Below are 15,295 nucleotides of genomic sequence, written 5' to 3'. Positions count from 1 at the left end.
TATAAATGGGCCAATATTGTGCGATTTGTCCATCCAAGCTGATCAATAATTTTGTCTCAGTGTGAGTAAGAGCCACCTTAACTCCTAATGGCATATGACAAGCATTTCTCCAATGCTACACAATCTTTACTGTTGTCATCAAAACCATCCCCCTCCCCTTTTTTAACATTTTGAGTCGCTTTAGAAATTAATTTTGCCCATTTTCAGTTGCCTTTTTAGCTGTAATTTTTTTAATAAAAAAGTTCCTCCATGTTAAAGATTTTACAAATGAAATGTGTCAAATGCAAAAGCATAATAATACAAGGTGGTGGAAGAGAAAATTTATGAATGCCACGAGACAAATGTGCAAGTAGAAATTCCACAGCTACAATTTAAAAGTGACAGTGATGTGAAACCTTTAATGCTAGCGGAGCTATTTGCCGGCATTTACTGCGTTGCTGATTTATAGGGGACATTTTCATTTTCTTTTTAACACCTTCTCTGCACTGCTGACAGCATCCTGATGTGTAAGCATTATTTAGCCTGTAAATAAGGATTTCCAAGGGTAGTCAGCCTGAGGGTTACCAGCTGTTGTGGAACAGATACTGTAGCTGAGACTTACTAACTGAATCCAGTTATTACAAGGTGTGGTTCTATATAATTCATTTGCAAGGCCATATTTAAAAATAATGTATCTCTAGGCCCCTGCTCACTTTTACACACACCCTGCCCTGTTTGCAAACTTCGACCTGTTTGAAACTACCCTCTGCACAACCCCACTGCTTTCCTCCCTCAACCAACATTTGCAGGCAGTTCCCACAATTGCCGACACCAGGGACTGTGGGCGAGTGGGAGATTCAAACAACTGTCGAAATCTCCCACTGGATTTGTTTTACGGGCATCCAGAGGCTGTAATCCTCCACAACCACCACCCCTCTAGGATTGCGTGCTCAACTACTAGACCCCAGTGACACGCATGTCAACAAACTTCAGGCACAGCTGAGCGACAAGTCACCACTTAATTTGGGCCTGTCTAGGCCTGGTCTTGGTGTTCTTGCCACAAATCCAGGCCTGTGCCCAGTCCCCAGTTCAGATGTGGCCAGCAAGCAGAATGCTGTCCCCAGCTTTTTGTGGCCTAGGGGCTGGGCCTTTGTGGCCTGCCCACAGGTCTTAGTCTGCTAATGTGACATATCCTTCCTATCTTGACTTATGGTGGCCATACACAGAGAGATCCTCCTTGAGGTAGGCGATATCGGGCTGATCCGATCGTGGGCCCTATGGCTTAACGATCATAACGAAGGGTAAATGGGCAGTCGGATTGCAGAACCGCATCAACAAACAGATGCGGCCCATGGTCTGACGGGATTTTTGGTCCTGTCCGATAGACATCTGGTCGACTTTCAGCCAGATATCGAATGGGGAAGCCCTTCAGAGGGCCCTATACACTGGTCAATAAGCTGCCGATCTGTGTGCAGCTTTTGTTGGCCATGTATGGCCACCTTAAGTCAATAAATTCAGTTAAAATTGATATCAGGGGTATACAGCCAAGTTGTATTGGCGCCCTACCTCAAACCCCACACATCCAGGCCCCCAAGACCCCCCCATCAGTCTGCTCTGCAAACTCCTGAGCTCAACCATCTGCCTACTGCCCTCAAACCACTAGCGCTGCTCACAGGTTTTGGCACTGTCCTATCTTGCCAGTTCTCACCACTATCCATCAAACACCTCTAAATCTTTCTCCCACCAGTTGCACCCCCATTGCACCCAATGCACTTCTGCTTTTTCTCCCTAACTCTAGTTTTGGCCCCTGGGATATAAATCTGCAGCCGCAACTGAAACAAGCAGCACAGCAAGCGGCATTTGTTTGGCATTAAGCACTACTGTCACCTTCAGAACTACTGATCACAAATTGCCTCTGACCATTGCTGGCTGGTGACCAGCAAAAATTATTAGCCAGATGGTTGTCGCTGATCAGAACAAGAACTTGGAGTACTAACACCATATTGGGCACTGTAGAATTACTCTTCTCAATTAGTAGGTGCAATAAGACATTAATGAGGGAATGTAATATTGGTCGCTAATGCAAGAATAGTTGGCAATGAGAATAAATGTTCTCAAAGTAAACAATTTTGCTCTTGTGAACACTTTGCCGCTCACCCGACAGTTGGATAGCGATTGCGAATTTTATAGTTTGTGCAGTGTAATAAAACTTAATGAAAAAGTTCACGTTTGCTCCAAAATTTTACACCACATTCAAGCAGGTGAAAAAGGTTTGCAATGCGCAATTAAGATTTACAATGCAATAAAAAGTCTAATGAAGAATATTACATTGTGACATGCAAATTTCTACACATTTATTCTCTTTGCAAATTTTATTACGTTTCCCCCTAAGGCTATAGGAGAACCTTTAACCAACACTGAATTTTAGTTTTGACTGAGTTTTAGATCAGTAACCCCTGGAGGTCCAGATGCAGGTTTTCCCTGCCTTGATCATGAATCAATTTTGAATGAATTTTAGCTATGGGAGCAGTGCAGCCAACTGGTGGGCCTCTTTCAAGATTGGGTTTATGTGAGCAAAGCCCTTTACTTTGCATGAAATGAAAGAATTCCTGTTTATGGATAAAATCCAGTAGAGTGGTGTGTAGCAGGCTTGTTGTGAGGAGTCTCAAATACATCAGACAGAAATAATTGACAGCGGTTGTCCAAGGCAAAGCAATCAATGCTAGAATGGAAAGACTTTTGTGACACTTTCTGAAATGTCAGTTTCATTGCAACACAAAGATCAATATGCTTATTTAAAGAGACTTTTAGAATAACAAAGGACTTTGATGGCTTAAAGCAAAATTAAATGAAGGAGAATGCACATCCCTTTTGCTCGTGGAAAGTAATGAATTTGGTTCATTACAAGTAAAAAAAAAACTGTTAGTTCATTGGGAGACAAGTAAATCAAGATCCCCCCCTTGTCTGTTCAATAAAAGACCATAGATTTGCTGAAAACCGCTGAAAAAATGGACATGTTTTCTGTTTCTTCCCCTCTTTTCAGAGTGGAACAATTATACTTTAAGCAATATATTGTATTTTGATGTGAGTACATGACTGGGCTGATTGTGATATGAAGAACACAAAGGAAAGGTCCTTTGTGAATTATGTGTTGCCTATGCTTCCTCCTTTGTGTGCTATATAGCCTCTAAGAGCAGAGCAGAACACAGTCATCTGTTGATACAGGATATATAGCATTTCTGCTTATATTTCAGTCACAGGGCAGGAGAGAGTAGGAGTAGGCAGAAGATGTACATGCCTAGGGCACAGCAACAATGGGCACCACGTATGTACACTGCCTTGCAAAAGTTTTCACCTCCCGAGCTTTTTACCTGTTTTGTTACATTCCAACCTGTAATTCAAATGTTTCTTCATTTTATTTTATGTGATGGATTTGCACGAAATAGTCTTAAGTTGGTGAAGTGAAATGAGAAAAATATACAGAAAAAAAGAATTAAAAAAAATATAAAAAACTGAAAATTGGCATGTGCATATGTATTCACCCCCTTTGCCATGAAGCCCCTAAACAATTGTGGTGCAACCAATTACCTTCAAAAGTCACATAGTTAGTAAAATGAAGTCCACTTGTGTGCAATCTAATGGGCCCATTTACTAAGGTCAAAAACTTAGAATTTCGAAGTAATTTTTGGGTACTTCGACCATTGAATAGGCCAAAATTCGATTTGAATTGAAAAAACGTCACAAATTCGACCATTCGAAAATCGAAGTATTGTCTCTTTAAAAAAATTTCAACTGCGACACTTCGCCACCTTAAACCTGCCGAATTGGGGGACCTCCTAGCACCTCTCTGAGTCTTAGGCTAAGTTTTTAGAAGTCGAAGGTTTTTTTGTACGATCCTTCGAAACGTTCGATTCGAAGGATTAAATTGTTCGATCAAACTATTTTTACTTTGCTCGAAAACGTCCGTTTTCAATAGAAAAAATACTTCAACTATCGAAGTATCAAATTTGATGGTTGAATTTCGAAGTTTTTTAACTTCGAAATTTGACCCTTAGTAAATGTGTCCCTAAGTGTCACATAATTTGTCAGTATAAACACACCTTTTTTTGTCTGTACCAATGGGTTCTACGTGTGTGCGCTCACTTATTTGCGCATGCGCAACAGGCAGGTCAGTAGCAGGTGCGGCCAATCGTGCATTTGCATGAGTGGGGGGTAGAGAGCTGGCCAATCGGGTTGCATCCAGCGCTCTTGGCACACATTGATTGTCATTTTATATTAGATAAACTTTGCATAAAACATGGTGAATTATGGATGCCTGGAATCCCAGACAGTTCTACATATGTGTAGTCAGCTCTTATCTTTGCTTCCATCTAGGCTAACACCATCAGTATAGGGGAGGGTTCCCCAAAATCCATGGTTTTCATTAGGCATTGGCAGCAGTCCTGGGCAACATCTGGAATCCGGAATATTCTATGGCGGACAAGGTGGTTGACGATCAGGACTTGGTCTAATTTATTCTCAGCAGCAGGTTACAGATGTGATATCAGCCCAGCCTACACTGGTATCTGTTGGCAGCAGCAGCAGTGCACCTTGGTGCAAATTTTTACGTAGTAAAAAAAAGCTATTTACCTTTCTGGAAAACAGTGAATTCCTGTTGGATTAAAGGGCCAGTTCACCTTTAATTGTATGTTATAGAATGGTCAACTCTTAGCAACTTTTCAAATGATCTTCACTTTTTATTTGTTATAGTCTTTTTAATTAGTATTAATTACTCTTTCCAGCTTTCAAATGAGGGTCACTGACCCCACCTAAAAACAAATGCTCTGTAAGGTTACAAATGTATTGTTATTTTTATTACTCAACTTCAGGCCTCTCCTATTCATATTCCAGTCTCTTATTCAGGATAATTTAGACCAAGATTGCTGAAATTGCCTACTGGAGAGCTGCTGAATAAAAAGCTAAATAACTCAAAAAACACAAATAATAAAAATTAAAAACCCATTGCAAATTGTTTCAGAATATAACTCTCTACATCATCCTAAAAGTTTTCTCAAAGGTGAACAATCCATTTAAAGGACTTGCTATCCATTGTTTCCAACTAACAGCATTATACATCATAGTGGGCAGGGATTGTGAATGTAAATATATGCTCTTATTTAAAATGTACCGAGTAGTCTGATTGGTTTGCTATGGAAAATACTTTTCCTGGTCAAGAGTAAATAAAGATTATGCATGAAGGACATTCATGCTCATTATGGTAGGCATTAATCAAATTGATTGAATTTTTTTTATTCTATAACCTAAGGTGCAAACCAAAAGTGTAATGGATTACTATAAACAGTAATACTGTTTTGGAGAAGCAAGGGTTGCTTTACTGTATGTAGCTTATCTGAAGCTGTATGCTGGTAGTATCAGGTAATACAGGATTAAAGTATAATGATCACACATCGAGGGAGCAGGCAAAGCCATTTTTAAAGAGCAAAGGAGCCTTGTATTTCATATTGCAGCATTATTCTTTCTCTCTGTATCATCAAGTCTCAAAAAGGTACATTTCAATAAAATATAAGTGTGTAATCAAGCTACATGTGAAACTGAAAGAACAGCAAAAAGTACAAACATGTGACCAATTTGCCGGTCCAGATCACTGAATGAAGGAAAACATCCCAACACTAAAGAGCCGCTTCTGTAGTCTTGATCCAATTAATCCCCTTGACCTGTTTTTGCCAGCCTTCCAGTGTCTGTGGATATATCCTAATGTATCAACATGGTAGAGTGAAACCCTCAAGCCTACAGCGAGGATCTCATTGTGTCCTTTTCTATTTCCCTAAGCATTCAGTAACATGACCATTCACTTTCCAATATCTGGTGGAAAATTGAAGGTTCCCGTATAGTTCACTTCACACATCCTTGCCATCGAAGCGCTCAGCTTTGGAAATCACCAAGCATGGAAACTGAATAGAACATTATTGCAAGAGAGGGTGATCCTTAAAGTTAATGCTTAGTGACTTTGTCCTATGAAGCTTGCACATTACCTGACAAGTAGTGTATATATATATCAGGGAAAAAAATCACTTTCTCTTTCCATCAAGAACATCACTGTAATATGTATTTGCTTCATCGCTCTGTTATGAAGACCTCAAACATCTTACAGCTGTTAACCTAAGCAGGTGATACAATCACATGATTATTGGGGCTGTTTTAACCCTTGTGCATTTGTAAAGGGGTTAAGCATATAAAGGCAGATAAAAAAAAAAAAAAAAAAAAAAAATATATATATATATATATATATATATATATATATATATACATATATATATATATATAATATATATATATATATATATATATATATATATATATATATATATATATACATATAAGCTCTCTCTGTATACATATCATTGACAAAAATCAGAGAGCCACTGCAAACATTGGAAAAATAAGATATATAGAGGAGGAATTAGATATGGATAATTAGATAAGGAATTAAATGTCATGTGTCTATCCAATGTGTGTTCACACACACTATGGATCAGCCCAGAATGATTCAGCCGAATGATGAAACCGTGCAGGTCAGATGCTTCAGATGTCAAATGGAAAGGTCTTCTGAACAGATCTGAAGGCACCCGACCCAATGACTCTTTAAATGTGGCCCATCCCATGTGCTATACACAGAGGCCGTTGTGCCAGTCTCAGATGTAACTCCAAAGGGTTTCTGTTTTAGATGTGCCTTGTGATATTTTTTTCTACTTTGTATCCGTCAAAAGCTTCATCCCTTGTCTTTTTTTTTCTTTTTTGTATCATTATTACGCATTCATGAGACTTTTGAAAAGCTGTCTTGGGGGAGTACTAAAAGTCAATTCCTTTTCTCCCTGTAAACTTTAAAAAAAAATTAAAAGTGAATTTAAGGCTTCCGGGGATTAATTGTGTGCGGCTTTAATGGAAATGACTAATGCTGGTAGTTTGCAGGGCCCTCGTGTTGTTTCTATCATTTGACACAGCCGCAGAACCTTCCTGAGAGCAAGGAAAGGTCTGCTGGAGTAAGGCAGGTTAAAGGAGAACTAAAGCCTAACTAAAGAAGTAGCTAGAAATGTTGTACATTATGTTTTGGTTTTCTGTACCAGCCCAAGGCAACCACAGCCCTTTAGCAATAAAGATCTGTGTATCTCTGAAGATGCCCCAGTAGCTCCCCGTCTTCTTTTCTGCTGATTCACTGCACATGCTCTGTGCTGCTGTCACTTAATGAGCTTAGGGACCCACTCACAATATACAGAACACATAGAATAGAAATGTCACAATATAAGGCTTATTAGTAATTAATACAGATAATTACTACATGGCAGCACAGAAATCAGGGCAACTAGCATCAGAATTTAATATTCAGTCCTGTAACAACAGCTTATATTACAGACAAACCTCATTTTCTGCTTGATAATTAGTGACGACCCCTAAGCTTAGCTTCTCAACAGCTGCTCAGAGCCCACTGAGCATGTGAGTGTCACAGACATTTTCCAAGATGGTGACCCCCTGTGACAAGTTTGAAGTCCTGGATCATTGCTGCTATTGACAAGCTGAAACGTAAGACTGGTGCAATAAGTTCAGTATATAATATATGGCATTTTTAGCCATATTCATTTTTAGGGTTTAGTCCTCCTTTAATGAATTTACCCCTTGGAGTTCTCACAATTCTCCCCCCTTTTTTTCCATTACACCCCCCTCCACACACTAATAAAAAAAAAACCCTCCAGGCTTTAAAGTTACATCTATTTAACCGATTGTGACTGCTACTTTTTAGGGGGGAGGGGGTTGTATTTATAGATGAATTATTTTCATTGTACGTAGCTACACCAAGTGCAGAAAATTACAAATGATAGTTAACGTTCACAAGCCAAATAAATCCAGCAGGGGAGATACATAGAATTAAGCTCCAACTGAATAACAAAAAGGCTTTGCGTGATGCTTTACAATAAATTCAGTTTGAATGTAAAATCCTTGGAGAAACTGTGTCTACGTACACCATTTTTTTTTTTTTTTTATAAAGGACCAAACTCAAGAGAGGCCATGGACTAGAAAAACATACTTAGAGAGTGAATAGTATATATGGAAGTACATTATATTAGTTTGACATAAATATATTATTAAAAGATGAAATATTTAAGCTGTGCTAAATCATATGTCATTTGTGTTGCAATACATTCAATACTGTACTGTTTTCTCGAGCACGGTTGACTTTCTTGAAGTATTGAATAGCATTCCTGCTATTCATTATTACATTTATATCTATGAACAGGAGCTGACACATTTCTCGCCTTGGCAGAGCTATCCTTCATAGACTACATAGACAACAATGGGGGCTTTGCCATTGCCGTCTATAGCGATTGCATTTTCATTTTGATTGTTCCAGGTCATGTCTATAAAATGCTAATATGAAATACAGGAAAGTTCTTGGCACATGGTAATTGATGTCATCACACTGTCTATTCATGGAAAACAAATGCAAAATCAAAGCAGCTTATGAATATTTAAGAGAAGGTTATTGGAAAATATTATTTACTCTATTAAGCAAGTATTAGATTATTTGTAGAATTGTCCATTAACCGTCAAAAAAAAACAAATGATGACCTTGAACTTCAGCGCCGACTCCAAGGCGGTTTCTGATCTACATCTACAAACTTCAAAATGTCCGATGCGGCTTCAAATTGACCTTCGAAAAATGATGACAATCCCTCATTTATGATGATGCATATGATTTTTTTTTCAGGCCAGGGGCACATTTCTCCAGGCCAGTGCTTTCTGAATAATTTATTACCAAGAAAGTGAGCAGTGCAAGCCACAGCCTGTTGCAAAAGCTATTTTGCAATATAATGCCTTCCTTAATTCCCCATTATGTTGCTGCCCTAATGGGCACTTCATTGTACTGAACTATGCTCAGATATATTCTACTTTGGAGGTATTATAATGGGCTCTTAATTAAAATAAACTGTATTTTACTGCTACTGTTTTCTTTGGTATAAACCTAAAAAGTATGAACCAGATCTGTTGGTTTTCTTTCAGTATGATTTTGTAGAACTTCTGGAAGGGAGTCGGTTAATTTCCAGGGAGAAACGCAACTTGCCCGAATCAGATAAGGCCACGCGGCTCCCGAGGTCTATAAGTGTTCATGAGGCTGGATTTATACAGTATCTCAACTCTGGAATCTGGCACATTGCTTTTTATAATGATGGTAAAAACCCCGAACCAGTGTCATTCAACACGATTGTAATAGGTAAGTTCTGCTTTCCGATATATATTGACTTTCTGTGTAATACATTGGTTGAAACTCAAAATAAGAAGCATGAGCTGTAATACAGGTGTGACTGGCTTTAATGACATGTAAATGATGTCTCATTGTTACATTGTATGCAGAATAATTGAAACCCGTTGATATGAGAAGTAATAGAGTTAGAGGTAAGGGATCCATTATCTGAAAACCCATCTGGGAATTCCGAGAAGCCCATCTCCTATAGATTTCATTTTAATCAAATAATTACATTTTTAACAAATTATTTCCTTTTTCTTTCTAATAATAAAACAGTACCTTCTACCTTATCCCAGATAAAATTAAGAGAAAATTGAAATCTTAAAATAATCCTAATAAATTTAATTATTGTTTAAATGATTTTTTAGTAGACTTAAGGTATGGCCATCCAATGTACAGAAAGATCCCTTATCCAGAAAACCCTTGGTCCTGAATATTCTAAATAACAGGCCCCATACCTGTGCACTGCTGGGTGATGTGATGGCTGATTCAATTAGCGTGTGTGTGTTAGAATGGCTTGGGTGATTTTTTGGACAGACATAATATCAAAGGCTATTGTGATACTAAACTCTATAGTTAGTATAGGTATGGGTATATAGAATTTATGTGAAAGTAGGGAGGGGTGTGTGTATGGATGCTGGGTTTTCATTTGGAGGGGTTGAACTTGATGGACTTTGTCCTTTTTCAACCCAATTTAACTATGTAAATATGTAACTGTTCATAACTATATATCATACCTCCCAACTGTCCTGTTTTCGCAGGACTGTCCCAATTTCGACATCTCAACCCCCCCAGTTCCAGATTGTTACTGAAATGTCCCGGCTTTCTCTTTGATCTTCTGCATGGAACAGCCAGAAAAAGATATAATGTTTCTAAAACTTAATTGGCTTTTGGCTAGGAGCCCAGAATACATGACCGGTGCACTTAGATACTTTTGTAACAATTTAAGACAAGCAAAGAAACAATTGTAACAATCTAAGAGAAGCAGGTCTTTTGGGGAAACTGTGACTTGCAGCTTAAAGGGCAATTCACCTCCATTATCAAAACTGTAAGAACACATAAAAACCACAGAAATGAGTTCAAACTCTCATAACCAAATTTTGTAAAAGAAACATGGTAATTAGGGTGTTTGTCCAAAAATGGGTGTGGTCAAAAAATTGCCGTGATCCGTGCAGCAAATCTTTTTTGTTTTTTTTCCCCCCAAAATGTTGGGAGGTAGGTGTTTCCTTGGCTTTTGAGTGTTAGAACAATATCATTTATAGTACATTTAATCTTGTGGCCTATCTCAAAAGCCATGTCACTTGAAGGTTCCAAGTCCTGTGAAAAAGGCATATGGCACGCCCACTCATGCATTCAGCCTTGTCATTGATAGAACTATACTGAAGTCTTCAAAACATTTCTGAAGAAATGTGACAAATGCAAATTATTCATAACATTATTATTATCACATGCACCTTAAAATTTCTTGAAAATCTACCATGTACGTTTAGAACAAACCTTGAGTTTATGGTGTCCCAATTCTTTGGTCCAATTCTTTGGGGTCCAGGCTCCACGTGTACTGCACCAGATGACTGACATGTATGTTCAGTCCCAAATAATTAATGTATAACTATCTGTAATCGCAGTCAGCAAGAATGTCACTTCACATTAGTCAGCCTGCATTAAAAATATGTTGCGTTCTGGACATTCTTGTCATAACAAATTGGACTTCCTAATCCTTTCGCACACCGGCAGCAATTATCGGAAAGAAGTCAATATTTGCTTTCTTGGAATTCCTAAGCAAATCCGGCACTGCCTTTTGTGAGCAAAATGCCTGGCGGTTACAAGGAAATAGAAAGGGTAAAAAATGGAAAACTTGTCAGGCCCCCTTTTTAAAGACCGTCTCACTCATTTCTTTTATTTCCAGAGTCCGTTGTGGAATGCGCCAGAAATTGCCATGGAAACGGAGAATGTGTTTCAGGAACATGCCATTGTTTCCCCGGATTTTTAGGCCCTGATTGTTTCAGAGGTAAACAAATTGGTTTCTTTTGTAAGGCAAATATGACCATGATGCCGGCGCACAAAACGGATACGGATATTTATTTGCTTTTTTTCTTTTTAATGTGTGTCAGTGGGCCAAGTGCAAAAGAATAGAGTGTCTAATTCTTATATTGTCATCCTTAATTACACAGCAGCCTGCCCTGTATTGTGCAGTGGAAATGGACAATACTCCAAAGGACGCTGCCTCTGTTACAGTGGCTGGAAGGGCACGGAATGTGATATCCCCAGTACTCAATGCATGGATCCATTGTGTGGTGGCCATGGAATTTGCATTATGGGATCCTGTTCTTGTAATTCAGGATATAAGGGGGAAAACTGTGAAGAAGGTATCGTATGTACATTCCTTTATTTTTCTTTTTATTTTATGTATGGCACCCCTTCCGTTCCCAGGTTTGAAAAAGGCCACACAAATCAGAATCAGAAGTACAATCATTTTAGATATATATTATATATTTTATATGCAGCTTTAGTTCAATTTGATCAAATTATCAATATGTAAAACATATCAGTGCAGGTCCCTATCTGCAAGCATATAAACAGGATATAGAAATAGCCATGTCTATGAGTTGTTCCCTCTGCAGGCATCTAGCAGAATATAGATAGACAGACAAAGACAGTCGTCTTGCATTGAGATTAGATTTTTATTGACATATTCTTCAGCAAAAGACAACACATTAGAAATGTGTTGCCTCAGTGGAAAAAGTGGTTTGGAGAAAATAACTGTATGTCAAAAGGAATAAACTATAGGCTGCTGCTATGATGAGCATTATAGCATTGATAAAGGGAGCAGCAGATTACAATAGCCCATGACAAAGAAGCCGAACTACAGCCTTCGGGCTTTAGCAAACAGGCAGATTCGGGGAGATTTAGTCGCCTGGCGACTAATAGCCTCTTCTTTAGGGCGATAATCTCCCGAACTGCCTTCTGCTTGCTAAAATGAGGAAACTTTCATGAGGAAACTTTGGGCGACTTCGGAAATCAAAGCGCCGCGAGTGCATTGCAGCAGGCAATTTTTCATTTAGCAGGCGGAAGGCAGGGGAAAGGCACTAGTCACCAGGCGACTAAATCTCCCCGAATCTGCCCGTGTGCCAAAGCCCTAAGTTAGGATCAAATGGCAAGGCTGACACTGGCCTACAGTCTTCAGACAAAATCAGATACAAAGGGGTTACGTGCAATAGGAAATTAAACAGGAACGCAAGTCTGGTAGAAGGAGGTCAGAAGATGAGCCGTGTATATAAAGTTCTAGTTGGGCAATAACTGCTATAAAAAATATTCAGAAAATCAAGGGTGTGTAGGAGACAAAAATGGCAAGAAAAAAAAGGTTTATGCTATAATTACAGTATAACCCCCGTTTTACGTTTCAGGGGCCAGAAACAATGTTGTAAAATACAGGAAAATGTAAAATCAGGGAAATGTATTATGCATAATATATAGGTGGTTCCACAAAACAACAATGTAAATGAGGGAAAACTTAAAATCAGGGGATGTAAAATTGAGGTTTCACTGTAAATATAAGCAGTTATTTTTTTATTCTATGTATTTGAGATATATGTTCCTTTTAAAGATTAAGCAGTTCACATAAATACAAAGGTTATTCCCAAGCTAGACCACTTTAGTTATTACTGCTCCTAGTTTTCTTCCAACCAATCAATGGAACACTGAGAATGATGGGAGCTGTAGTTTGGCAACAGCTGAATAACCACAGTGTGATTATTCCCATCTCACAGAGCCGTTCAGACTTTCTTTAGAGAAGGGGGAGTTAGTCACAAGGAAACTTAATAGCCTTGTCATTAAGAAAATGTAATTAGGAAATACAGTATGTGATAGTGTTACGGTCCATTTTGGTCTGCTGTCTAGTAAGGAAACCACCATTTTCTTCCTTCAATAAAATAGTTTTTATTGATCTGCGTGTGCAAAGCAATGCAATTAAGTCCTTGGAATTACATTTTCAGACCATTGACCTAAAAGTGTACAGGTTTATTGAGTCAGATTGCTGAATTAAGTCTCATCATCCAGCGCACATTAATGGGAGTTAAAGAAGATATTGAGTATTCAGCTGATACATTAGAAAACAGAGTCCACTGAGTGTGTCTCGGTCAATCAGTTGTGAGGATGCCCGTTTTCTTACATGCCATTGATTAAACAGGCAAGCAGTGTTCTGAAAAGTCAACTGGTGCAAAGTATTAGTTCTGGAAATCAAAGGGGAGCTGTACGTACATTATACTTATACTACCGATAACCCATTCTTAGAATTAATAGAAAGAAAACTTGGGTTATATTCATATTAATATAAGGAAGTTCAAATGAAAGGTGTTAATAATAGATTTAGTAGTTATCCATCATGAGAAGACCAGGATCACACAAGATAAGGTAAATTATGTGTGCCAACCAAAAAGATCTATCCTCATAGTATTATGTAGTAGTTATTTTGATTTTAAACGTTCAATTTAATTTTTCTCTCTTCCATTCCAACAGCTGATTGCTTAGACACATTCTGCTCCTATCATGGAGTGTGTATCCATGGGGAATGTCATTGTCATCAAGGATGGGGCGGAACCAACTGTGAAATACTGAAGTCCATGTGTCCAGATCAGTGTTCTGGCCATGGGACATATATTCAGGAAAGTGGAAGCTGCACCTGTGATCCCAACTGGACTGGCCCAGACTGCTCAACAGGTAGGTGCAAACTTTTGTTTGATGGTGGGACAAATGCTGATTTGTTGATACTGGATGAGCTGATTAATGAGTCATTGAGTAGCAAAATTATACTTCAGGGGCTCCATTGACTCCTAACAATATGACAATAATAGGCCAATGTCTTATAACCATGTAGACTTTATTTCACTCTGTTCTTTAGGCATAGAAGAACTCAATATTCTTGTGTTCTATTGTTTTCTTATTGTTTCTCAACAATAAGAGGCAGATTTATTAATTAATTCAAATTTGAATTTTCAAAATTTATTGTCAAATCTGTCAAATTTGACTAGGGAATTAACCAAACTCGATTTGAGTTTTTTTAAAAAATTCTAATTTGATTTTCGAGATTTATGAAAATCTGGCCCTTTAAGAATTCGAATTAGACTATTCTCCACCTAAAACCTGCCGAATTCCTGCAGAAATCATTGGGAGAGGTCCAGTGACCAATTTAAAAATGTTTGCAGCCTTCCTGAAGGTCCCCATAGGCTTCCTAACAATTTTCTGATCGAATGCAAATCCTTCTATCGATGGATTAAAATCCTTCGAATCGTTGGATTCGAAGGATTTAATCGGTTGATCGAACGATTTTTCCTTCGATCGTAGGAAATGCGCTAAATCTTTCGACTTCGATATTCAAAGTCGAAGGATTTCAATTCGGCAGTCGAATATCGAGGGTTAATTAACCCTCGATATTCGACCATAAGTAAATTTGCCCCTATGTTTCTCCATCACAGAAGTATAACTTTTTGAAGTTCATATAATCTTAAAAACACTGGGTGACCTTCAGTCATCTATAATGATGATGTGATAAATCTAAGCATAAAAAAATCAGTTTGTTCTTTTGCCAAAGGAAGGAATTAGATCCCTCGCAGTGTCTTCATAAGTCGTCATTCCATTAATTAGACCTTCAATTCCACTTGAATTAAATTAGCTCTAATTATTAAGTTCATTACAAAGATTGACGCACCCGGTTCATAGCTTGTGTGCTAAAAACTGATAAACACCTTCACCCTAATGAAAAATTGATTAGATGAAAGAAAAAAGGGTACCTGTGAAATAAAGCTCTCTCTCCTACCTCCGAGTTGATATTCTACAGCTTTGAAGTTAATCAAACCATCATGGGTTTCTTAATAAGAAAACAAACACTCTGTAAGCAGAAAGATTTTTTTTACCTAAAGAAATAGTGAAATTGAAGGTTGCCTTGTAAGCATAGCAATATATCATAGATTTGCTATAAAGAAATCTGTTTTATGATATTATCACCACTATAAAAATACTAAA

The 15,295-nt window shown here is 38.1% G+C and overlaps 1 protein-coding gene across 9 annotated transcripts in view; it reads left to right on the top strand.

The window, feature by feature from the left end:
- The window catches only part of LOC108706622 (teneurin-3), a 507,440-nt gene that overhangs the window by 384,055 nt on the left and 108,090 nt on the right, over nt 1-15,295 (top strand). For all 9 annotated transcript variants that reach the window (XM_041579517.1, XM_041579516.1, XM_041579515.1 and 6 more), the window contains 4 exons: nt 9,034-9,244; nt 11,184-11,285; nt 11,449-11,643; nt 13,793-13,993. In XM_041579517.1, coding sequence (XP_041435451.1) covers nt 9,034-9,244; nt 11,184-11,285; nt 11,449-11,643; nt 13,793-13,993 — 709 coding nt within the window. The remainder of the gene's footprint in view (nt 1-9,033; nt 9,245-11,183; nt 11,286-11,448; nt 11,644-13,792; nt 13,994-15,295) is intronic.

This window comes from Xenopus laevis, chromosome 1S, assembly GCF_017654675.1.
Source record: "Xenopus laevis strain J_2021 chromosome 1S, Xenopus_laevis_v10.1, whole genome shotgun sequence".
Lineage (NCBI taxonomy): Eukaryota > Metazoa > Chordata > Amphibia > Anura > Pipidae > Xenopus > Xenopus laevis.
Note: the sequence above shows the minus strand (reverse complement) of the source record. Positions and strands in the feature narration are given on the sequence as shown.